This window comes from Rattus norvegicus, chromosome X, assembly GCF_036323735.1.
Source record: "Rattus norvegicus strain BN/NHsdMcwi chromosome X, GRCr8, whole genome shotgun sequence".
In the NCBI taxonomy this organism is placed as follows: domain Eukaryota; kingdom Metazoa; phylum Chordata; class Mammalia; order Rodentia; family Muridae; genus Rattus; species Rattus norvegicus.
Genome location: NC_086039.1, coordinates 119,319,519 through 119,346,421, shown reverse-complemented (window position 1 = coordinate 119,346,421; position 26,903 = coordinate 119,319,519). Strand labels below are relative to the sequence as shown.

At 37.0% G+C, this 26,903-nt stretch overlaps 1 protein-coding gene across 4 annotated transcripts in view; it reads right to left on the bottom strand.

Annotated features, from left to right (window-relative positions):
- The window catches only part of Wdr44 (WD repeat domain 44), a 105,439-nt gene that overhangs the window by 45,819 nt on the left and 32,717 nt on the right, over positions 1–26,903 (bottom strand). For 2 of the 4 annotated variants that reach the window (XM_039099449.2, XM_039099450.2), the window contains exons 3-9: positions 26,005–26,038; positions 18,399–18,473; positions 7,630–8,275; positions 6,745–6,875; positions 5,671–5,766; positions 3,365–3,513; positions 2,591–2,674 (exon numbers count right to left, since the gene is read on the bottom strand). In XM_039099449.2, coding sequence (XP_038955377.1) covers positions 2,591–2,674; positions 3,365–3,513; positions 5,671–5,766; positions 6,745–6,875; positions 7,630–8,275; positions 18,399–18,473; positions 26,005–26,038 — 1,215 coding nt within the window. The remainder of the gene's footprint in view (positions 1–2,590; positions 2,675–3,364; positions 3,514–5,670; positions 5,767–6,744; positions 6,876–7,629; positions 8,276–18,398; positions 18,474–26,004; positions 26,039–26,903) is intronic. The other 2 variants (XM_063279776.1, NM_001100823.1) reach the window with 1 other exon arrangement.

The window sequence follows — 26,903 nt, the reverse complement described above, 5'->3', positions numbered from 1 at the left end:
CCCAGGATAGCTAAAACTATCCTCAACAATAAAAGTACTTCAGGGGGAATCACTATCCCTGAACTCAAGCAGTATTACAGAGCAATTGTGATAAAAAAAAACTATGGTATTGGTACAGAGACAGGCAGATAGACCAGTGAAATAGAATTGAAGACCCAGAAATGGAACCACACACCTATCTATGGTAACTTGATTTTTGACAAAGGAGCCAAAACCATCCAATGGAAAAAAGATAGCATTTTCAGCAAATGGTGCTGGTTCACCTGGAGGTCAACATGTAGAAGAATGCAGATCGATCCATGCTTATCACCCTGTACAAAGTTTAAGTCCAAGTGGATCAAGGACCTCCACATCAAACCAGACACACTCAAACTAATGGAAGAAAAACTAGGGAAGCATCTGGAACACATGGATACTGGAAAAAATTTCCTGAACAAAACACCAATGGCTTATGTTCTAAGATCAAGAATCGACAAATGGGATCTCATAAAACTGCAAAAAAGCTTCTGTAAGGCAAAGGACACTGTGGTTAGGACAAAACAGCAACCAACAGTTTGGGAAAAGATCTTTACCAATCCTATAACAGATAGAGGGCTTATATCCAAAATATACAAAGAACTCACCAAGTTAGACTGCAAGGAGACAAATAACCCTATTAAAAATGGGGTTCAGAGCTAAACAAAGAATTCACAGCTGAGGAATGCTGAATGGCTGAGAAACACCTAAAGAAATGTTCAACATCTTTAGTCATAAGGGAAATGCAAATCAAAACAATCCTGAGATTCTACCTCACACCAGTCAGAATGGCTAAGATCAAAAACTCTAGAGACAGCAAATGCTGGCGAGGATGTGGAGAAAGAGGAACACTCCTCCATTGTTGGTGGGATTGCAGACTGGTACAACCATTCTAGAAATCAGTCTGGAGGTTCCTCAGAAAATTGGACATTGAACTGCCTGAGGATCCAGCTATACCTCTCTTGGGCATATATACAAAAGGTGCCCCAACATATAACAAAGACACGTGCTCCACTATGTTCATAGCAGCCTTATTTATAATAGCCAGAAGCTGGAAAGAACCCAGATGCCCTTCAACAGAGGAATGCATACAGAAAATGAGGTACATCTACACAATGGAATATTACTCAGCTATCAAAAACAATGACTTTATGAAATTCATAGGCAAATGGATGGAACTGCCCTTCAACAGAGGAATGCATACAGAAAATGAGGTACATCTACACAATGGAATATTACTCAGCTATCAAAAACAATGACTTTATGAAATTCATAGGCAAATGGATGGAACTAGAAAATATCATCCTGAGTGAGGTAACCCAATCACAAAAAAACACACATGGTTTGCACTCATTGATAAGTGGCTCTTAGCCCAAACGCTTGAATTATCCTAGATGCACAGAACACATGAAACTCAAGACGGATGATCAAAATGTGAATGCTTCACTCCTTCTTTAAAAGGGGGAACAAGAATACACTTGGAAGGGAATAGAGAGGCAAAGTTTAGAACAGAGGCAGAAGGAACACCCATTCAGAGCCTGCCCCACATGTGGCCCATACATATACAGCTACCAAACTAGACAAGATGGATGAAGCAAAGAAGTGCAGACCGACAGGAACCGGATGTAGATCTCTCCTGAGAGACACAGCCAGAATATGTCAAATACAGAGGCGAATGCCAGCAGCAAACCACTGAACTGAGAACAGGACCCCCATTGGAGGAATCAGAGAAAAGACTGAAAGAGCTTGAAGGGGCTTGAGACCCCATATGAACAACAATGCCAAGCAACCAGAGCTTCCAGGGACTAAGCCACTACCTAAAGACTATACATGGACTGACCCTGGACTCTGACCTCATAGGTAGCAATGAATATCCTAGTAAGAGCACCAGTGGAAGGGGAAGCCCTGGGTCCTGCTAAGACTGAACCCCCAGTGAACTAGACTGGTGTGGGGAGGGCGGCAATGGGGGGAGAGTTGGGAGGGGAACACCCATATATAAGGGGAGGGATTAGGGGGATGTTGGCCTGGAATCCGGGAAAGTGAATAACATTTGAAGTGTAAATGAAAAATACCCAATTTAATAAAGATGGGGGAAAAAAGTCATGATCAGTCAATAGAGGGTAAGGAAGAGTAGTACATAATGCACATTTATCACTGATTTAAAACCAGGAGGGAGATCACATACTCCAATTTAAAGCATTTCTCTCAGGCTGAAAGTAATTATGAGAAAGAATTTACTGGAATTAAGTGATAGCAGATATGTCCAAGCAATATTGCAAAGATTTGATCCTCTTATGAGTTTATGATAGATCAATGCCTTGTTATGATAATTAGTTGGGGCAACAGAACAATACTCGGATTGTGGTAATATAACGTAATACTATCATATTAGAAGCTTCAAAATGAGTGTATGTAGGGGCTATATAGGAGATAAATCTCACAAGACCTGCTTTATAATAATGAAAAAAGTGACCAAGAACATTTTTGTATCACAATTTTGATTAAAAATATACCTGGCAATTTAATTAGCCTTCTAATAAATACTTAAAAAGAAGAAAAGAGATGTATAACTCACGTTTTCTGTTTTAACCTTCCACCGTCAGTATCTGTTTGTTGTGACTGTAACTTTTCTTCATCATCTGACTGTGTGGCATCATTGCTACAAGAAGGGGGAAGTCATTTAAAAAGAAATAATTTTTCTTCTCAAAAATGTACTTGAATGCTTTTTATGCAGTTACTAATCATAATATAAAAATTTATCTTAATAAGTTTTATCTAACTTCAAATTAATGAAGAAACACAGAATTACTAGTTTCCAAGATTAAAATATGGAATATTAAAGAAGATGCAATGTATAAAATTTAAGTTAATGCAATTTAATAGCTTGTGATATCCTATTATAACAAGGCTGTACATATTAAATAATAAAGTAACTTGTAGACAGCATTTTCTTAGTCCATTTGATACAACATATATTAAACGTAGTAAAAGTACTTGTTTTTCTAGAACTTATTCCTTAGACTGCATAAGAAAAGATCAGTTACTTCACTCTAAAGCAATTTTTCTGACTGCAATAAATACTACAAATACTTAAAAAGCAAAGTTTTAGAAGACTAAGTGCTTCTCAGACTTGGCATTTTAGTCTTAATGTATTGGTTTAATACTGTCTCTAGCATCAATCCTTTTAAAAGACAAGAGACTAAAGATTAAAGTTTAAAGATTTAGAATAGTCTCCCAAAATAATGGTATGTCGATAAGAGAGATAAAAGATAAAAGAAAATAGGGACAGTTGTAGTTCACGAACCTAAATAGTCACCACCACAGTGCAATAGTGAAATTGTTAACTAACCTTAATTCATACCTTACATACTCCTTTGTCCTCCTCATGATGTGCAGGGTGAGAGGATTAATACCTGTGGGCAACTTCTCTTCAGCAAGACTTAAAGGTATTTCTTCTCCAGTATCCAGGTTCTTAATCATTACACTGGCTAAAATTTCCTGAATTGTAAGAAAAAAATTTTTCTTTTAAAATTATTTTGAATTATGTGCATGAACATATATAATTACATATGTGTGCGCATGTTTGTACATATATACATGCGCTGTGCAGAGGCAAGAGGTGTTGGTTCTCCTGGACGAGGAGTGACAGGTAGTTGTGAGTCATCTGATCTGGATACTGAAAGTTGAACTTGGGGCTTCTAGAAGAGCAAGAAGGACTCTTAACTGCTAAGCCACCTCTCTAGCTTTTAATTATCTGTTTTGAGTCTACAAACTCCGTAAAATTTTAAGTTAAGGATTTTCTGAATAGTCACTACTGGGTGTATATTTTCCACTGAGATATAATTGCTCTAACACAAAGTACAATGCCTTAAAGTATGTAATTCAATGGCATATAATATATTTACAGTTCTTAGTTTCTCATTAAAATGTAACATTTGACTACTCACAAAAAAAACCCACTTATATATTAGTTTTCAATCCCATTTAATTTTTTTTAGTCTCTGGTAATTACTATTCTACTTTTTTACTCCACTGGTCTGTCTATTTAAGACATTTTACAAGTTCAATCATATATGTATACATATATCTTTTTGTATCTGGATTCGTTCAAATTGCATGCTACATTTAAGGCTTATCCAAATATCAATACTATATTCCTTTGAATTGTTGAAAATATATTATTGAATGGGCATACTACATTTATTTAAGGATTGAACCATCAATGATACATGTTAGGGCTGTGTCCACTTTTGGCAATTATGAACAATGTTGCTTTGAATATCTGTGTATATATTTGTGTGAATATGTTTTTATTTTGCTTTAGTATGAAAACAGGAATAGAACACTGTTTAGCATTTTGAGAAAATGCTAAACCATTTTCCAAATGTGTTTTTTTTTATTCCCAGTACCACATGCACACACAGTACAAACCAGCAGAATCTGTATTTTATAAAAGGTGAATGGGGGGGTTGGGGATTTAGCTCAGTGGTAGAGCGCTTGCCTAGGAAGCACAAGGCCCTGGGTTCGGTCCCCAGCGCCGAAAAAAAAAAAAAAGGTGAATGGGATTGTTGGGGGGAGGGCAGTAATGCGGGGGAGGATGGCGAGCGGAACACCCATAGAAAAGAGGAGGGGGAGGCGTTAGGGGGATGTTTGCCTGGAAACCGGGAAAGGGAATAACAATTGAAATATAAATAAGAAATACCCAATTTAATAAAGATGGAGAAAAAATAAAAATTAAATAAAATAAAAAAACAATCCCAGTATGTTAGATACTCATTTCTGATACTTATGGCTTTTTTTTACATTTCTCTGCCCCTCCCTCACTTTCTCCCATCCCCCTCCCCGTGTGTGTGTGTGTGTGTGTGTGTGTGTATGAGAGAGAGATAGAGAGAGAGAGAGAGAGAGAGAGAGAGAGAGAGAGACAGAGAGACAGAGAGACAGAGAGACAGAGAGAGATATCACACCAGCCTTGAGCCGCGATCTGATAATGGTTTCTTACCTTTAAAATTTAGAGTGAAGGGCTGGAATCTATGAGCTTATGAGTGATTGCAAACATACAATTGAGTTACAGCTCCGGATGTTTTTTGCCTTTTTCTTTCTGATCTAATGTCTCAGAAAGTTACCAGGCTGGCCTTGAACTTACTCTACAGCCCAGATAGATATAGAACATGTAATCTTCATACCTCATCCTACAGCCCTGCTTTGTTATCAGCCTATCTTCAATTTTATTTTAATGTATGCACTCCATTGCACATCTTTGTGAAATGACAAATTTCCATCAGAGATTCAAACTTCAATATATAAATGAAATTCCAAACCTAAGATAATCTTAATTTTAATGATTCGGGCCTAAGACAAGTTCAATGTTTCTGGTACTGAAATAATGTTCAAAAGTGGAAATGCAGTTTTTCTGGATTTAGTCATTATATACTGTACTGATCTGTTAAACCATTGTATTGTAACGCACAAATATAAACAAATGTGAAATGTCAATTAAAATATAGTAAATTATTACTGTGACATGAAACATCACTGTGTTAACTATTTCTAAGTGTATTTTAGGGTCATTATGTACACTTCTAGCGTTATGTAACCAACAGCATGATCAATCTCTAGTCACTTCCCCACTAGAATTTTTACATTTTCGGTTTTTACCTCATCAGTAAGCTCTCTTCCAGAGTTGGATCTAGGTCTCTGAGGGCCCATCACTTCACCTGCTACTGTCTGCACATCAGGTGCTTTTCCATTTTCCTAAAATTGTAATTATATAAACAGACCTACTGAAATAATTTCTATAAATTTTAATTATTCATTACTATGTGTACTTCTATAAAATTAGATAAAAGAGCCTACTGAACATTTAAAAGACAGATTTTAGTCCTTTATTATTCTCTGCATGCTTAAAGACATTAGACACCAAAACTACTGCTGCTCATGAAATCATGCCTAGTAGTATTACAAACAAATAAATGTTTTATTTGAACCCATCCAAAACAACAGCTCTCTATTAAGACTGTAATTAATTCAGGCCATATGTGGATATTGCTGAAGAAAGTTTAGGACAACTTCTGTTTATATAAAAAGCTAGACAACAAATATGTTAAAAATTTCATATACAGTTGTATTGCATATTTTTCTACATTAAAAAAAAACAATGGTTTAAAAAGGAAAACACAAAAGTCCTCCAAAAAGCAGGCTGTTTTTTGACCTGTACTGTATTGCTATAAGAAGATGGTCTTGTCACATTTCCAGGTCTGTTTACCCACCTCACCCCATCCCCCTCCACCTCAGCTACTCTATGAATTATCCTGATTTCTAGAATTTGGCTGTGGTAAAATGCTATGCAGTATTTCTGTATAGCCAACAGCCTAGTGCATGAGTTTTTATGTCTAGGAAAGGCAACTTATAACATTAAACACAACAGCAGCTATTTTTATAAATACCATAACCTGCCACACACTTGACATATAATAGCATATTTCATTCTTACAAAAACCTTCAAGGTGGGTCATTTCCCCACTTTATCAGTGAGGCCTCTAAAAATCACATGCTAAACAGTTAGCTGACATCACTAAACTAGTTACTAGCCAAGCTAGACATGGACGTAAAGTGGTCAGGTGTTGGGGACAAAGAAATATTTGGCCTAGAAAAGACAGTGTCAAAAATTATATCAGCCAGTTATATAAAGTTTAAATTCGCCTATATCAAATACAACAGTAATTCACCAACCTGGGCAGTAACTATTTTATCTCCACTGGTAGCACTTGCTAAATCGAGAGAAGGCAGAGAATCTCTAACTGTACTTTCTGAAGCCATATTTGTAGTTAGCAGAGAATCAGATGCAATATTGTCTTTGGGTACTGAAATGATAATAAAACTAATAATAGTAACAATAATATGACAATATTTATAACAGAACAATAATGCCAACAATTATATACATACACATGTGTACATGCATGCCTATTCAAGCATGTGAATACACACACACACACACACAGACACACACACACACACACACACACACACACACCAAGTACCTTCAACTTTATTTCTTGTAGCAAGCCTATAAGAACAGTGGCTTTTATTCTTCATTTTCTTTATCGAAAAGACATGCTTCAAATTAATTATTTAACTTTTCCAAGACTACCTTATATATATTCAAAGCTTTAGGATTTAAATTTAAATTGTAAGTTTTCCAATCCCATTTTCTTTCCACCATTGACATACAAATTCTTAGAAGAAAAAATATGTGAAAGTCTCAAGTTTGTCAAGATATTTTACTTATTATTATAATTTATTACCAATCTAATACCTTTCACCTTTTGTCAACTTATTCAAGAAATAATTTATATAACCTAGGTATCTGTGGTTTTTCTTTGGCACAAACTGAAACAAAAGCAGAAAAGTTAGCTGAGAATCATAGGAAATGCCTATGCTTGGGAGGTAGAGGCATTTCCCTAAGTTCAAGGGTAGCCTGGTCAACATAGTAAAGCCCATGCTAGCCTGGATGACAGAAAAGACCCACTCTTATTTCTCCCTAACTCAAAGCAGAAACATTAAAGTTTCAACTCTCATGTTTCCCAACCAAAATATTTTTCAACTAATACTTGCCATCCAGATCAGGTGTTTTAAGAGCCTCAAACTCCAGGTCACTTTTCTTTTTTCTTGGTGGTGGTGCAGGTCGAGATGGAGGTGGCGGTCTAGGAGGTGGGAAATTAGTTGGTGGGGGTGGGCGTGCAGGAACAGGCTTCTTTGTACTGGCTACTATATCAGGTTCTGGAGTAAGGTGCCTTGGGGGTTTGGCGGGAGCCACTTCTTCCACAGCAGCAAAATCTTTAGTAGATAGAGCATCTGAGGATGCAGGATTTACAACATCACCTTCTTTGACTTCCACTGCTTCCTTGTTCAATATTTCAGTTTCTAGTTTAGAAGCATCAAGCTGATCAGCTGAACTTACTTCAGTTAAATTATTAGTTTCATCTTCTGTCTTCTCACTCTTCTCACAGTTGTTATCAGAAGGAAAACATTTTTGTGTTTCTAGTTCAGTTTCTTCAGCTGCATTCTGACTGTCTGCCTTTCTGGAACCTTGTTGTAGTTCATGCTGTATGGCTAATAGTCCAGGTATGTTACTAAACTCTGTCCCAGCCACAGAATGACTAGCAGTGGCCTGATCAGAAAGTCCTTTTCCTTTGGAATCCAAAGAGTCATCTTCCAATTGTAGTACTTTCTGACTTTCCTCAATAATACATTCAATTATCTAATGAAAGGTTAAAAAGCAGTTTTAAAAATAATGAAGCTATTCACAAGAAAAAAAATAATAGCTAATTCAGTATGTGTCAGGCAATGTCTATAACATTTCATTGATTTTCATCTTTACAATAACCTATATGAAGTTTTGTTGCAATATAAATAAAAAATAAATAGGCAACTACCAGTTCCCATGCATTCTCACTCCACGGAGAGCCGCAAGAGCTGTGTGCTCCAGCTAGAAACAACCACTTCCATGCACTGTCTTCCTTGGTGGATTTTTACCATGCCTGACACACACATCGAGTTCCAAGGGTTGCTCTAGTGTGGCAACACCTCACGCTAGCCTTGGGCATTCTATAGCCTAGCACAATTTCCTGCCATGACTTCCCACACTCCTAAAAACCACCCTCTGGTAGTTAAAGTACAAATTCCCAATGACCCAGTAAAAATCAAGACTCAACAAACTATAACCCAACAATCAGATTTATAGATAAATTCTCAATCTACATCTACAGAATAAATTCACTGCCAATTAATAAAGATTAAAAACCACCCACCTAGACAAGATAAAAATTGTCCTAGACCACCTGGATCGGAATCATCTTCCTCAGTTGTTTCTACCTTGATTCCACTTGCTCCTTCTCCTCTCTTTTTCCTAGACTTTTTCCCGCCTACCCTTCCTTCTCATCCAATGATAGGCTAGACCCACCATGCTGCATAATGACATCATCCTACAAAGTTTCACTTATAATTTCATCATTTTACATATGAAGGAACTAAAGTATACCTGGACCAAGTGATTTGTCCAATGTTTTAGAACTAGTCAGTAATAAAAGGAGCATAAACCCTAAAAGTTTGCTTTCAGAATCTATACTCTTAAACACTATAATAATCTATGTTAATACAGTCACAAAAATTGAGTCACCCTTGTAAGGTAAAGTCATATATCTTCTTATGAAGACTCCAAATGCCAAGAGTTCATTTACATAGCGCTGCCACACTGGCTACAGCAACTCCCTGCTACCTTTAGTTAACAAAAATCCACTTAGGATAAGGGTTCAACTTGTTTCAGTCTGAACTCAAGAGTATAGGAGGAAAGCCAGCAGATGCAAGGCGATGAACATTCTTGAAAAACTCTGAGTAAGGCTTCATTCCTCAGACTGTGGACAGATCTATGAAAAAAGCTCAAACACCAGCCTTCACTGCTCTTACTCAGGTGACCTATATCCTCAAGTAATATTTAGAAGAAAACATCTTCTACCCAATCTTTTTAAAAACATTATTTATTTTTATTTTATGTACATTGGTGTTTTGCCTGCATGTGTGTCTGTGTTACAGTGTTGGGTCTTCTGGAACAGGAGTTACAGACTGTTGTGAGCTGGCATGTGGGTGCTGGCAATTGAACCCAGTACTCTTAACCTTTGAGCCATCTCTCCAGCACTCCTCTTCTACACAGTGTTGTCATCATTAACACATTAAACCCTCTGATCTACTTATCCTTCTACTGTACCAACCCTGAATAAGTTCTACTTTCTCAATTCCTCAGCTCAGTAAGTTAACAGAGTAGTCCTAGACCTATTGTGGTCAGCTTTTTTTTTTTGACAATTCTACACCAAAAAACTGATAATTACTGCTATTCAGTAAGATTCACCTTTGATATCCCAGAATGTTACAAGTAATAGTTTTTCTCTGTCTTGAAATTTTAATACTAAAACTTACCTCATTTCACCATATATAATATTAACTAAGGCTCAAAACCAGTTCACCCACTAGAGCAAGTCTCCCCATCACACCTAAAAACCAACATTCAGATTTAAAAACACATCTCATGAACATGACAGAAGACTTTAGGAAAACATAAATAATGAAAAGAAATACAAGAGAACACAGGTAAGCAGGTAGAAACATTTAAAGAAAAAATACAAAAATCCCTTAAAGAATTACAGGAAAACACAACCAAACAGATGAAGGAATTGAAAAAAAAACCATCCAGGATCTAAAAATGGAAATAGAAACACATAAAGAATAATAAAAAAACACAAAAAGAGACAACCTGGGAGATAAAAAACCTAGGAAAGAGATCAGAAGTCACAGATGCAAGCATCACCAACAGAATATAAGAGATAAAGGAGAGAATCTCAGAGGCAGGAGATACCATAGGAAAAAAATGATACAATAGTCAAAGAAAATGCAAAATGAAAAAAGCTCCTAACCCAAAACATCCAGGAAACACACTAAACAATGAGAAGGTCAAACCTAAGGATAACAGTTATAAAAGAGAACAAAGATTCCCAAATTAAAGGGCCAGAAAATACCTTCAGCAAAAATACAGAAAACTTCCTTAACCTAAAGAAAGAGATCCCCATGAATATAAAAGAAGCCCAAAGAACTCCAAATAGATTAGACCAGAAAATAAATTCCTCCCACCACATAACAGTCAAAACACCAAACGCACAAAACAAAGAAAGAATATTGAAAGCAGTAGAGGAAAAGTTCAACATATAAAGTAACATAAAGGCAGACCTATCAGAATTATACCCGACTTCTCACCAGAGACTATTCAAGCTAGAAGATCCTGGACAGATGTCATACAGACGCTAAGAGAACACAAATGCCAGCCCAAGTTACTGTACCCAGCAAAACTTTCAATTAACATAGATGGAGAAACCAAGATATTCCGTGACAAAACCTAATTTAAACAATCTCTTTCCACAAGTCTAACCCCACAAAAAATAATAGATGGAAAACTCCAACACAAGAAGGGAAACAACACCTTAGAAAAAGCAAGAAAGTAATCTTTCTTTCAACCAACACAAAAGAAGATAGACACACAAACAAAATTCTACATATAACAATAAAAATAACAGGAAACGGCAATCATTATTTTTTTTTCAGAGCTGGGGACCGAACCTGGGCCTTGCGCGCTTGCTAGGCGAGCGCTCTACCACTGAGCTAAATCCCCAACCCCCAGCAATCACTATTTTTTAAATATCTCTTAACATCAATGGACTCAATTCCCCAATAAAATGACGTAAACTAACAGACTGGATAGGTAAATGGGACCCAGCATTTTGCTGCATACAGAAAACACACCTCAGTGACAAAGACAGACACTACCTCAGAGTAAAAGGCTGGAAATAAATTTTCCAAGCAAATAGTCTCAAGAAACAAGCTGGAGTAGCCATTCGAATATCAAATAAAATCAATTCAACCAAAAGTTATGGAAAAATCCACCAAGATACAGTCTCAATACCTAACATCTATGCTCCAAATGCAGGGGCAAACACATTCATAAAAGAAACTCTACTAAAGCTCAAAGCACACATTGCAACTCATAAAATAATAGTGGGAGATTTCAACACTCCAATCTAATCAATGGACAAATCATGGAAACATAAACTAAACAGATGCAGTAAAACTAATAGAATTCAGAACCAAATGGATTTAACAGATATCTACAGAACATTTCACCCTAAAAGAAAATACCTTCTTCTCAGGATCTCATGATACCTTCACCAAAACTGACCATATAATTGGTCACAAAACAGGCTGCAACAGATACAAAAAGATTAAAATAATCGCATGCATCTTATCAGACCACCATGGACTATAGCTGGACTTTAATAATAACAAAAATAACAGAAAGCCCACATACACATGAAAGCTGAACAATGACCTACTCGATGATAACTTGGTCAAGGATTAAATAAAAAAATAAACAACTTTTTAGAATTTAATGAAAATGGAAGCACAACATACACAAACTTATGGGTACAATGAAAGGAATACTAAGAGGAGAACTCACAATTCTCAGTGCCTTCAAAATGAAAATGGACAGAGCATACACTAGCAGTTTGCAGCACATCAGAAAGTTCTAGGACAAAAAGAAGCAAGTATAACCAAGAAGAGTGGAAGAAGGTAGCAACTAATCAAAATCTGGACTGAAATCAACTAAGAACCGTACAAAGAATCAAGAAAACTGGGAACTCATTCTTTGAAAAAAAAAAATCAACAAGACAGATGAATGCTTAGCGAGGCTAATCACAGGGCATAGAGACAGTATCCAAATTTACAAAGTCAGAAACAAAAAGGGAAACATAACAACAGAAACCAAGGATATTTTAAAAATCATCAGATCCTACTACAAAAACCTATACTAAACAAAACTGGAGAATCGGTATGAAATGGATAACTTTTTACACAGATACCAGGTACCAAAGTTAAATCAGGATGAGATAAACCATTTAAACAGTCTCATAACCTGAAAATAACAAAAGCAGTCATTAAAAGACTCCCAATCCCCCCCCCCAAAAAAAAGCCCAGGACCAGACGGGTTTAATCCAGAAATTATCAGACCTTCAAAGAAGACATAATACCAATACTCTTCAAACTATTCCACAAAACACTACCCAATTCCTTCTACAAAGCCACAGTTATACGTAAACCTAGAACCTTAAACACAAAGAACCAACAAATAAAGAGAACTTCAGACAAATCTCACTTATGAATATTGATGGAAAAAATACTTAATAAAATTCTTGCAAACCGAATCCAAGAACACATAAAAATGATCATCTAGCTTCGTTAGACAGTCCAGAACATAACGGCCACTGTCTATGGGTTTTCTCCTTGGACACAGAAGGTTTGGGATTTAATTTTTTCCTACGTCCCTATAGCAAAATCAATTTAGTTTTCTCTGGACAATGTCATAAATGAGAATAAAAACTAGGGGATGAGTTCACTGGCTATAGGGAAGATGCATTGAAGACGGATGGTTGTGCTGTCTTCATGCTTTTTGAAGCCCACCTTAATCTCCCCTTGAAGCCGTGTTTCCATCTGGAGCTTTCTAATACTCTGGAGAAGATACTGTTTTCTTTCTTGGAGGCCAAGAGTGAGTTGTAAGCCAAGAAAAACAGATACAATTCAGGGCTTCATTATACTGCCTATCTCCTATCTTCCATCTCAATTAAAAAAAAATAATTACATTTAAAAAGTTTGCCTTTCAAACTTGCATGGAAAGAAAGCATGCCTGTTGGGTGAGGGGAGGGTGTGTCTGCATGAAAACTGGACACCTTAAGGCAATAGTCTTTCAACTGTTGGAGCATTGTTTTCCTGTCCCCAAAGAAGCAGTTGCAGTGAGGGCGAGTCTTTAGAGATGTACTTTTAAAAAGATGTGCGTCCGAAGATCACAGAATTTGAGGCAAGAACGCAGACCTATGTGGAAACCCTCCTTTCTAAGAGAAGTGGAGGCAGACCCGTGCTCCCAGCTATACTGTCTTTTATGATGACTCGCTTTGTTTCTGTTATCAAAGCAAGGTGTAAATGAGCCCAGAGTCTGAGGCCTGGCTGGTGATAGTATCTGTTATCAGACAGTTTTGGGCTCCCTGCCTGCATCTAGCACTTGATTTTTTGTGTGTGTGTGATCTTTGGGAAGTTGTTTGTTCTTGCAGAAATCCAAGGACTCGCTTGAAAAATAAAAGCAAATGCCAATTGTTTAAAAAAAAAAATGATCATCTATCATGTTCATTCCAGGGATGCAGGAATGGTTCAAATTAAAGAACTCCATCAATGTAATCCACTATATAAACAAACTCAAGGAAAAAAAATCACATGATTAACTAATTAGATGCTGAAAAAACATTTGACAAAATTCAACACCCCTTCATGATAAAAGTCTTAGAAAGATCAGGAATTCAGGGCCTATATCTAAACATAGTAGAAGCAATATATAGCAAACTAGTAGTGAACTTTAAACTAAATGGAGAGAAACTTGAAGCAACCGTACTAAAATCAGGGACTACATAAGGCTGCCCACTTTTCCCCTAACTATTCAATATAGTAGAAGTCCTAGCCAGAGCAATCAGACAGCAAAAGGAGATCAAAAGGATACAAATTAGATAGCAAGAAGTCAAAATATCACTATTTGCAGAGGATATGATAGTATAATTATGTGACTGGAAAAGTTCCAGGAGACAACTACTAAGCCTGATAAACAACTTCAACGAAGTTGGTGGATATAAAATTGACTCAAATAAATCAGTAGCCTTCCTCTACTCAAAGGATAAACAGGCTGAGAAAGAAATTAGGAAAACAACACCTTTCACAATAGTAACAAATAATATAGAATGTCACAGTGTGACTTTAACCAAGCAAGTGAATGGTCTATATGACATGAACTTCAAATCTCTGAGGAAAGAAACTGAAGAAGATCTCAGAAGTTAGAAGGAGGATCTCCCATGCTCATAGATTGGCAGGATTAATATTGTAAAAATGGCCACCTTGCCAAACACAGTTTGCAGATTCTATGCAATCCCCATCAAAAATCCAACGCAAATCTTCAGAGTTAGAAAGAGCAATTTGAAAATTAATTTGGAATAACAAAAAAAAGAACATAGCTAAAATTATGCTCAATAATAAAAGAAATTCTGGGGTATTCACCATCCCTGACCTGAAGCTTTATTACAGAGAATAGTGATAAAACTGTATGGTATTAGTACAGAGACAGGCAGGTCGATCAGTGGAACAGAATTGAAGACTCAGAAAATAACCCACACACCTATGGACACTTGATATTTTACAAAGGACCTAAATCCTTCTAGTGGGAAAAAAGATAGCATTTTCAACAAATGGTGCTGTTTCAACTAGTGGCCAGCATATAGAAGAATGCAAACTGACCCTTTCTTATTGCTCTGTACAAGGTACAAGTCCAAATGGATCAAAGACCTCCACATAAAACCAAATACACTCAAACTATTAGAAGAAAAAATGGGAAAGAGCCTCAAACACATGGGCACTGGGGAAAATTTCCTGAACAAAACACCAATGGCTTAGGCTGTAAGATCAAGAATCGACAAATGGGATCTCATAAAACTACAAAGCTTCTGTAAGGCAAAGAACACTGTCATTAGGACAAAATGGCAAGCGATGGATTGGGAAAAGATCTTTACCAACCCTATGTCTGACAGAGGGCTAATATCCAATATATAGAAAGAACTCAAGCAGTTAGACTCCAGAAAATAAAATAACCCTATTAAAAATGGGCTACAGTGTAGAGAGCTGCGACGTGCCACGCCTCAAAAATGGCACTGGTTTCCACCTTCCACCCTCCCAAAGGTGAGCGCTCCTTGCAGTAAACAAGTCCTTATTTGGCTAGGTCTGCCTGGCCCACTAGCTTCCGCATAGTGACAGCCTATCTACATGACCCACGTGGCTTGCTAGGACTGGCCAGTGCTAGCTATTTAAGTGTGGTGCAGTGCGTTCCCCAGGAAGAGAGAGTCGGAAAAGAGAAGAGAGAGAGTCAGAAGAGAAAGAGTCAGAGAGAGAGAGTCAGAAGAGAGAGAGACAGTAAGAAGAGAGAAAGTCAGGAGGGAGAGAGTCAGAAGAGATAGAGGTGGGCTGGAGAGATGGCTCAGCGGTAGAGCACCCGACTACTCTTCCAGAGGTCCTGGGTTCAATTCCCAGCAACCACATGGTGGCTCACAACCATCTGTAATGAGATCTGATGCACTCTTCTGGTGTGTCTGAAGACAGCTACAGTGTACTCATATATAATAAATGAATAAATCTTTAAAAAAAAAAAGAAGAGATAGAGGTCAGAAGATTGTATCAAGGTTCCTGAGTAAAACTGCTTGAAGAAGATCTCCTGTGGTCCTGTCTTCCTTGCTGGTCGAGTTTGGGCGCGGCACTACAGAACTAAACAAAGAATTCTCAGCTGAGGAATATCCAATGGCTGAGAAACGCCTAAAGAAATGTTCAATATCCTTAATCATCAGGGAAATGCAAATCAAGACAATCCTGAGATTCCACCTCACATCAGGCAGAATGCTTAAGATAAAAATCTTAGGTGACAACAGATCCTGGTGTGGATGTGGAGAACGAGGAACACCCCTCCATTGTTGGTGGGATTGCAAGCTGGTACAACCGCTCTGGAAATCAGTCTGGTTCCTCAGAAAATTGAACATTGCACTACCTGAGGACCCAGCTATACCACTCCTGGGCATCTACCCAAATGATGCTCAAACTTATAACAAGGACACATGCTCCACTATGTTCATAGCAGCCTTATTTATAATAGCCAGAAGCTGGAAAGAATCCAGATGCCCTTCAACAGAGGAATGGATATAGAAAATGTGGTACATTTACACAATGGAATATTACTCAGCTATCAAAAACAATGACTTTATGAAATTCGTAGGCAAATGGTGGAAGAAGAAAATATAATCCTGAGTGAGGTAATCCAATCACAGAAAAACACACATGGTATGCACTCATTGATAAGTGGATATTAGCCCCAAAGCTCAGATTACTCAAGATACAATCCAAAGACCACATGAAGTTCAAGGAGAAGGGTGACCAAAGTATGGATGCTTTATTTCTTCTTGGAAGGGGGAACAAAAATATTCATGGGAGAAGATAAGGAGACTGCCCCGCCTGTGGATCTAGCCCATATACATACAGCCACCAAACCTACACAATATTGCTGATGCCAGAAACTGCATGCTGACAGGAGCCTGATATAGCTGTCTCCTGAGAGGCTCTGTCAGAGCATGACAAATACAGAGGCAGATACTCACAGCAAACCATTGACCTGAGAACGGGGTCCCCATCACAGGAGTTAGAGAAGGAGCTAAAGGGGTTTCCAACACCATAAGAACAATAACAACAAACCAGAGTTCCCAGGGACTAAACCACCATCCATTGTGTTCACGTGGACAGACCCCATGGCTCCACCTGTATGTATAGCAGAGGATGGCCTTGTTGGGCACCAATGGGAGTAGAAATTCTGGGTCCTCAGTGTACTAGAATATTGGGGCCGGGAGGCAGGAAGGGGTAGGTGGATGGGTGGGAGAACACCCTCATAGAAGAAGGAGAAATGGAGGAGGGGATTCCTGGAAGGGTAATTGGGAAAGGGAATAACATTTGAAATGTAAATGTATTTTAAAAATCCAATAAAAGTATATTAAGAAATAATAAAATAAACCAAAATTATTAGCTTATTTATTTACACTCCAAATGCTGACCCCCTCCTGGTCCCCTCTTCATAGAGTCCCTTTTCCCTACCCCCCTCTCTTTCACCTCTAAGAATGTGTCTTCCCCCCCACCCCGGCTATTCCCTCACTCCAGTATGTAGTGCTGTGTGCACTACATACAGAGAACAGCTAAGGATACCCTCTGTCTTCCTCCATCACTCTACCTTATTCATTAAAGACAAGTTATGTTGCTGAGGCAGAACACTCTATGGGATCAACCCGTGTCCATCCTTTCACTCTTAAACCAAATCACACCCAGTCATGACCAGCATTTTTATATAGGTTCTGAGTATTTGAATTCAGTTCCTCATGTTTAAACAGTAAGTGCTTTTGCCCACTAAGACATCTCCCCAAGCCCCAAATCTGTATCTCTCCTTTGTGAACTAACTTCTGAAGCTTCACAGCACCAATTGTTTAAAAGATACTATGAACACAATTAGCACAAGATCCTCCTGGTACCTCTGACTCCTAAAGATATCATAATTTGCTACAATGAGCCTTTCATTATCTGTATTTTGTTGTTATTTGGAGATGAGCCTAACTATCCCTGTCTGTCCTGGAGCTTGCTATATAGATCAGGATGACCTCAAACTCCTAGAGATCAGGCTGCTTCTAGCTCCCAAGTGCTGGGATTAAAGATGTGCAGCACCACATTTAGTCAGCTTGTGTAACTTTTAATAGTAAACTCATGATTAGGAAAGCCTAAACCAGTAGTTACAACCATATTTTGCTGTTGGTGTTACTGTATTGATTTTTTGAGACAGAATCTCCCTTTGTAGGCCTCGTTGATCTAGAACTCATTAGGAAGAATACAGAGATTCTCCCACTTGCTAAGATTAAAGACTAGTGTCATAGTACTTAGCAGCCATATTAAACAATCAAACAATTGTTTCAAGGATGAATTACCAAGTAGATAATGATATGACTTCTAAAAAGGCCAATGTTCTTGCACCATAAAACTGAGAGATGCGAAACCATGTCCTAAACAAGTAGTATGTGTAGAATAGTATGCTTAAACAATACAGAAACCATTCTATTCTAAATATATCATATAAATTTGATGTCCCCTACAAACTAAAGTTGACATTATATCTTTCCAACCTTTTTAGATACATCTTGTCTCAATTCTTGTACAGGGGACTCATTTCCAGCTTTGTTTCCTGTATTCTTTGTTTCCTGTTGAAAGGAAGAGAAGACTTTCTTTAAAAGTTTGCTCAAAAAGGGTGGAAAGGGGGAAAATACAACATTAATAAAGCAAAGAAATCACGAAAATGTCCCTTACAAACTAAAATAAAAAAGTAATACTAATCACAGCAAAGAAATATAAAAGGTACCCACGGATGGTACACCACTATGATTTGCAAAAAAAATAAATAATAATAAGCAAATTTATAATTTTTCACTTTTAAATGTTAAAATTAAGCCTATCTTTTAGCAAAGGTTTATTTTTTAATATGTATCAGTGTTCTGCCTGCATGTGCATGTATATGCAAATGTATAGTCCTAAAATATAAGCTGATGTGTCTGTATAATATATTTTCATGTTTGACTATTTGGTACTGGACAACCAACTAGTACTCTTCCCTATAAAAGAATATTTGTCCCATTTTCAGCATTTCTTAGTTTAGTACAGTTTTTAATGTAGAGCAGAGCCTTGTGGAAAGGAAGTATTTTTTAATGTATTTATTAATTTACCTATTTTTAAATGTAATGTGTATAACTGTTTTGTCCACGTGTACATATATACACTGTGTGCATACATGATTCTATGGAACTGGATGATGACTAGTGGCTGTAGGCTGTCATATGCCTGCTGGAAATCAAACTTGGGCTCACTATGAGAACAAGCTCACTTAACCACTGAGCCATTGTTACGGCTCCAGGTTAGCTTTAAACGAAAGAACAAATCAAAACTTAGTAAACAGAACTTGAACGAAGATAGAGGATATTTGAAATAATCATCTTTAATAGTTAGCACAATTGAAAGAGGTGAAGGGTCTTGCAACCCCATAAAAACAACAATGCCAACCAACCAGAGCTTCCAGGGACTAAGCCACTACCCAAAGACTATACATGGACTGACTGACCCACGGCTCTAACTGCATAAGTAGCAGAGAATAGCCTTGTTGGGGCACCAGTGGAAGGGAAAGCCCTTGGTCCTGCCAAGGTTGGACCACCAGTGCAGGGGAATGCTGGGGGGGGGGGTAAAGGGGTGGATAGGGGAACACCCGTTTGGGGTAGGGGGTGGGGATGGGGGCTTAAGGACAGGAAACCAGGAAAGGGAATACCATTTGAAATGTAAGTAAAGAAATATATCTAATAAAAAAATGGGATATAACCTAAAAAAAAAGCACTGTCAATTCTATCAATTTAAAGTATTTTAATTCAATTATATTCCAAATGTTTATTATCTAGTAAATCAAAAACATTTTACAACATAATTTAACAGAAAATTTTCTCAGTTAAGCTAAGTAAAAATATACACGAAAACATCCTAGGCCACGATTTGATTTGTTTTCATTAATATACACAACGACCCTAAGTTAATACTCTTACACTGACAAAAAATTCTAGGTAGTAATTAGATTTCTATTTTATGTGGCTTAACAATATTTTTTGGACTTTGGACTTTGAATTTAAAAGGTAGCAAGTTGTTGTGTCAAAAGTCAAAAGAGGTCATATGGTACCAGCCAAAAGACCTAATCTCCAGGAAAGGGAGTTAATCAGAATGCTTCTTAGTAAAACCTAAGCACATATAAGTCAATGATATTTTTCACTGGGAGAAACATCACAGTAGTTAACTACATGTAGACTTAGATTCTTTTGATAACATATCAGGCTGTGAGGATAAGACAATGGATGTAAGACATGTGACATGACAACATCACCCAGTTAGCTAGACTTGAGTCTTCAGTATCTTCTTCTTATGGGGTGGGGATGTTCATTACTGAAACACAAAACTTACTAAATTCCAGCTTTCCCAATATCATGCAATTCCTCTAACCCCTATGTATCACAGTATCAGAAACATACTTTCATAAAAGGCACAATTCATGATTCACATTTTAGTCATCCATGTAGATATTATGCTCCACTTGTGTTGGCTAATAGAGTTGCTTATACTTTCTCCATGGTCTTTAATTATATGATTGAACATTTTACTTTTAATATGCTGCTCCCAGTTCATCCATAAAATCTGTTCTATTTCCCTCTCTCAGGACTATTTGTCCACTACCCAGTCCCTTCCTCTATACCTAATCTCTCTATGGTTACAGATTGCAGCTTGGTTATCATTTATTTATTAGCTAATATCCACATATAAGTGGATACATACCATATTTATCTTTCTGGGTCTGGGTTACCTTACTCAGGATGATTGACCAGAAATGGAAGGATCAGGTAGTGATGGGGAAAAGAGATGTGTTTGAGGGAGGGAATGCAGGGGAAAACAGCTAGACTTGAGGTGCATTTGGTGTTATGGAAAGCTAGCACAGTGGAAACTTTCTAAAAACATGAAGGCAATCCTAATGAAGTTTCCAAATAATGAAGGAGACAGAGTCTTAACTAGCCATCTTCTGTCAGCAAACAAGGCTTCCTGTACCAGGACTGGGTTATATCTGATTGAGTTGTTGGCCATCGAAATCCCCAAGCAAACCAGGCTGTTGCCACAAAAGGTTACTCTCCATAAACTGTCACCAAGGATCCACCCACAGAACTCACTGAACATGAAGAGGTCAATCTGGTGCCTTCACCCCTACTTTCTGGTTTCATTGTACAGGAAGATACACTGCCGATTACCAAAAGTGTAAAATAAAAGCCAACCCAGCCTCAAAACCTTTGTTCTACAATGCTGCCCTGCCAGGAAATTATGTTAGAGAAATAGTAGCACAAAGCTTGAGAAAATAACCAACCAATGTTTCATTTGACTTAAAGCCCACTCCATGAGATGGAACCTATACCCAACACCTCTTGGGTTATCAAGAAGCAGCAGCCTAGGTTAAAACCAAATAATACTGGTTTAAAAAGTAGTGATAAAATGACTCCTAATGATATTCTGCCATACTCATACCATAAGTGCCTTATTCAGCCGTCATCAAAGAACCTTCTTCTTGCAGCAGATGGGAACAAATTAAGAGTCCACAGCCATAAAATATGTGGAGAGAAAAGCCTTAGGACCCACATCTCTAAATGGGATGTCTCCATCAAGTCCCTCCACTCAAGGCTCGGGAAAGCCATAAAGAAGGAAGTAGAAAAAGTGGAAGAGCCAGGAGAACGTGGCCCTCTAAATCAACTGTGAAAGGTTCATAGCAACTCAGAGAGACTGAAGCCGTAAGCATTGAGCATACAGGAGTCTGCACCATGTTCTTTGTGTACATAGATTATAGCTTTCAGTTTAGTGTTCTTACGGGTCTTCTGAGTGGGTGAATGAGTGGGTCTCTGATTCTTTTGCCTTCTCTTGAGCTCTTTTCCTTCTTCGGTTTGCCTTGTTAACTAACATCCACGTGACAGTTTTGTTTCATCTTATTATATTATATTTTGTTTTTGTTTTGTTGTTATCTCAGAGAACCCCACATTTTCTAATGAGAGATAGAAAGGTAGTGTAGCTAGATATGATGATATGGAGGGAAAACTGTAATCAGAATAAATTTTAGGAGAAAAAAATCTATTTTCAATGAAAGAATGCAAAAAAAAGTTTGTGAAAACTCATTTTCACAATTACTTTGTCCAAAACTGAATCATCCATACTCACAGAAATAGTTTTTATTTCTATGTTATTTATGAAAGAACAGTAATATAGGCACCAGGTACCGCACCTCACACCTGTCACCTCAGTATTTCAGAGGCCAGAACAGGGGTTTTGTTGGCAGTACAAGGCCAGCCTTGCTACACAGTTCCTGGATGGATATAGAACATTAAGCTACAAATAGTAAATATATAAAAAGAAATTCAGAAGGCATCATGAATTGGAAGGTGAGCAGGAAAGGGTATTTGGGAGGTTTTGGAGGATGGAAAGGGAGAAACACTATCAGTATAATCTCAAAATTAAAAAAAATGATACATTCATTAATTCTGTTGACTCCCAGTTTTTCTTAGTGAAGAGGTAGATATTTAATATAGATTAGAATTACAAAAACTTCTATTAACTTTCTGCTGAGAAAATAAAAAAAGAAACAATTCTTTTTTTTATTGACTGACCTACAGATTTTATTTGACTTTATCATTTTTCTTTCTTTTTTTTCTTTTTTTCTTTATTAACTTGAGTATTTCTTATTTACATTTCGATTGTTATTTCCTTTCCCGGTTTCCGGGCCAATATCCCCCTTCTATATGGGTGTTCCCCTCCCCATCCTCCCCCCATTACCATCCTCCCCCCATTACCGCCCTCCCCCCAACAATCACGTTCACTGGGGGTTCAGTCTTAGCAGGACCCAGGGCTTCCCCTTCCACTGGTGCTCTTACTAGGCTATTCATTGCTACCTATGGGGTCAGAGTTCAGGGTCAGTCCATGTATAGTCTTTAGGTAGTGGCTTAGTCCCTGGAAGCTCTGGTTGCTTGGCATTGTTTTACATATGGGGTCTCGAGCCCCTTCAAGCTCTTCCAGTTCTTTCTCTGATTCCTTCAACGGGGGTCCTGTTCTCAGTTCAGTGGTTTGCTGCTGGCATTCGCCTCTGTATTTGCTGTATTCTGGCTGTGTCTCTCAGGAGAGATCTACATCCGGTTCCTTCTTAATGGCTTTTATATCTACCCGTCCATTCCTTTCAATGTTATTTCCAATGTCTCTTTGTCAGAGGCAGAATAATCTCAAAAGGTGACCTTGAGCTACATAGTGAGACCTTGTAACAAACACACACACACACACACACACACACACACACACACACACACGAACAGAAACATAGGCTAGAATAAGTGTGACATACAAAGTGACTCCTATGCCCTGCTTTAAAATGTTAAAGACTAAAATTCTTAGCTTGCTGTCTAAGGCTCATCACAACCTACTCTATTCTTTCAACCTTGTATCACTGAAGCTTCTACAGATGTCACACTAGTTAAGTGTCTTGAATGCTTCCAGCACATGCTTCCTTTACATATTAGTTCATACTGCTGTTACCTAACAGAATACCCTGACAACAGTCCTCTACCTACCCATGCAATGTCCCAATTTTCTAATCTTAGCACAAAGTCTATCTTCTTTTTTAAAAGTGTTTTTTTTTATTTCCTCATTTAACAGTGCTCTCGTGGTTGCTACATTGTGTTCTCCTTCCTCCAACCTTCCTGATATACTCAGCATTTAGTCTGTTCTACAAAAGCCAAGGCCATTTTATCCCTTTCCATAGATAGCTATAATGTGAGACTGTAAAATTACCACAAACCAGGACCTTTATTTGTACCATTTGAGATATTTGGAAATGAGAAGCTGGAGAAAAGTCAGTATTGAAAGCACTATGTGCTTTCCCACAGGGTCAGACTTCAGTTATCTGCACCCACATCTCGGTGGCTCACAGCTGGCTGTAAACTAACTCCATGGGATCCAATGCTCTCTTCTACCCTCTGTGGTATATACAGAGACAGATATACATATAAAACTAAATCTTTAAAAAGGATACCTGTAGATATGTCCCATATATATAAAACATACTAGTAGCCTCAGTGCACGTATATCATACGCTACTAAGTAATGAAAATGAACACAAAGCTGATGAATGCAACAAGACTGATGCATCTCAATACTTTCAGCTAATTTCATAGGGGCATATAATTTTATTTATAGACTATCTTCAAATGACAAAATTACAGAGATGAAAAACAAATTTGAAAACGATGTGAGTTGTTGGTAGCATGCTAAATATAAAGTGGTACACAAAGCAGGTGTTGATGACACAGTTCTGCATCTTGGTTGTGGTAGCTACACAGGCATACACACAAAAACTACTGGGAAGATTATACGTTCACACTGTACCAATGTCAAATTCCTGGTTTTCACACGGTTCTATGATTAAGTTATAACCACTGGAGAAACTGGGTAAAGGATAAATAAGGCCTCTTCCTACTATTTTGTAGTTTCCTGTGACTCCATACTTATTTAGAAATAAAAAAGAAGGGAATAATACCCAATCTCATATTTATTTACTAAAAATACATATGTGCTATCTATTTTTAATCAAGTGAGAAAAATCGTTAATTACTGGAATAAAGTAGATTCTCCAAACCTATTTTAGAGTCAAGTGACTTGAAAATCCTACAACCATAAAATGCATCACTTCTAGATAGGAAGACTAGGACAAAGGAGATGAGCAATAAGAAGAAAGGCTATTTCCACCATGTATCTTCTGCTCTGAGGACATTTAAACAAACAAACTATTATACATATATATATATATATATATATATAAAACTTTTAAACATGTTTATGGAAATATTAAGTACAAATATTCTATAAAATACAAGAATTATGATAAACTCTTTCTTAAGCACCTAGTTTAAGAAAAGAACTTTTAAATCTTTTGTATATTGTTATCATTTTTCTTTATAGTCTCTCATTCTGAGAAATGATAGCCTAAATTATGTTTATCATTACTTTGCTTTCTTTCCAGTTTGACCACAATTATTTCCTTTCATTCTTTGTTTGTTTGTTTGTTTGATGTCTCATGTAGACCAAGATGGCCTTAAACTCACTATATAAACAAAAATGAGTTTGAATTTTTGATTTCCCTGCCTCCACATCCCTAGTGCTGTGCTTATAAGCATGAAACATCATGCTTGTTTTTTATGGGGTGCTAAGGGAATTGAACCAAAGGACTGAGGCAAATCCCTTCATTATATTTGTAAATACTATATTCATTTTTGTATGCTTTTGAACTTAACATAATAGAATCAAAGTATATATAATTTTCTGTTCCTTGTACCTCTAATCAACACTCTGGTGTTTGAAACTCACTTGGGTTTTGTGTATAATTAATTTTTATTTCTTCAAAATCTTCTACATAATATACTACATACACACAGACACACACACACACACACACACACACACACATACACACACTAAATGTAGAGATGTAGAGCATGGTCAAGATTATACATACAAAACATATAATACAAATATATAAATACTTATAAGTAAGTAAATTTTCTTGATTATATTCTTGCATGTAAAATAGGTGAGTGTTCAGAAACAAGATGTAGCTCAGTGATGGAACAGTTACCTAGCATGTGTTAGGCTCCAGGTTTGATAACCAGCATCAAAAGACCAAACAAAAATGACTCCCGATGACATACTGTCACAATATTTTCATTTAAGTATAAGGCTAGGATTAATTTTTATGTGTACTAATAGTGTCAAAATATGTGCCCATAAGAACCATATAAGTGTTTTGGTTATTTTTTTTCTTTTTTAAAACACTAGGGTCTGAACTTCAGGCTTTGTTTATACTAGGCAAGTACTCCATCATTGTTATATACTTAGTCCTTTATAGTTTTCTTTTATTTTTAAGACTATAAATCAAATAAAAATTAATGAAATTCTAAAAATTATATATATATACATATATATACTTAAAGCACAATACTCACTGAGGTATTTATGGGATATCTAACTAATTGGTAAATTAAAAGAGTAGAAAGAGAATGTTGTTGGAGAAAAAGTTTTTAAAAAAGGTAACAAGAAGGTCACAAATGCCTAAATCTGTGAGAAAGCACGACTCACCTTGAATGATAAAAGTCCAACTTTTCCTGGAGACCTGTTCAGAAACAAAAGAAGATACTGAATAGAAGAAATAAGAAAGACTTCTACATATTAATAAAGGCATTTTAAAAATAGGAATATATTTTGTTACTGGAAAGTCTTGTTTTTACATAACAAAATCTGGAAAACAGAAGCTATTTGTCTTCGTGTGTGTGTGTGTGTGTGTGTGTGTGTGTATACATATATGTATACATATATATGAAGCCTTGTCCATAAGAAACATTGCAACTCCGTGATAAACTTCCTCAACATGATTTTGATAAATGTGAAATTGTGAGTTAAAAGTATAAAAGCTTCAAATTTGGGGGATGCTTTTAGGTTGCCACCCAGAACACCACACTAATTTATGCTCTCCCTGCTTTAAGAATGCCTAGTTACCTTTTCCAAAAGTGAGTACCATCTTTGTCAATTTGTTAAGCAAATATATATATTATTTTTGTCTTACATTATACTTCTTTAATTTCTATCATGGTTGAAATTTTTCATGTGCTAGTCATATTGATTTTGGAGAAAAAATCATTTTTGTTTTGACCTCAGTTATTCTACTGAGGCAAACTCTACTCTTACCTAAGCCAAAATCAAATTCTACTGGCTCAAAAAACGAAAACAAACAAACAAAAAAAAAAAAAAACCAAAAACGTGTGTTGATAAAACGACTCTTTTTGAAATCCATGTGTATTTATTTACATCTCAAACCTGCACCCCCTCACACAGACCCTCCCCTTTTCCTCTGAGAGGGGTGGGGCCCTTCTGGGTATCACCCCACCCTGGCACATCAAGTCTCTCAAAGTAGGCTCATCCTCTTCCAATGAGAATAGACAAAGCAGCCCTATTAGGGAATAGATATCAGTCGGGCTACA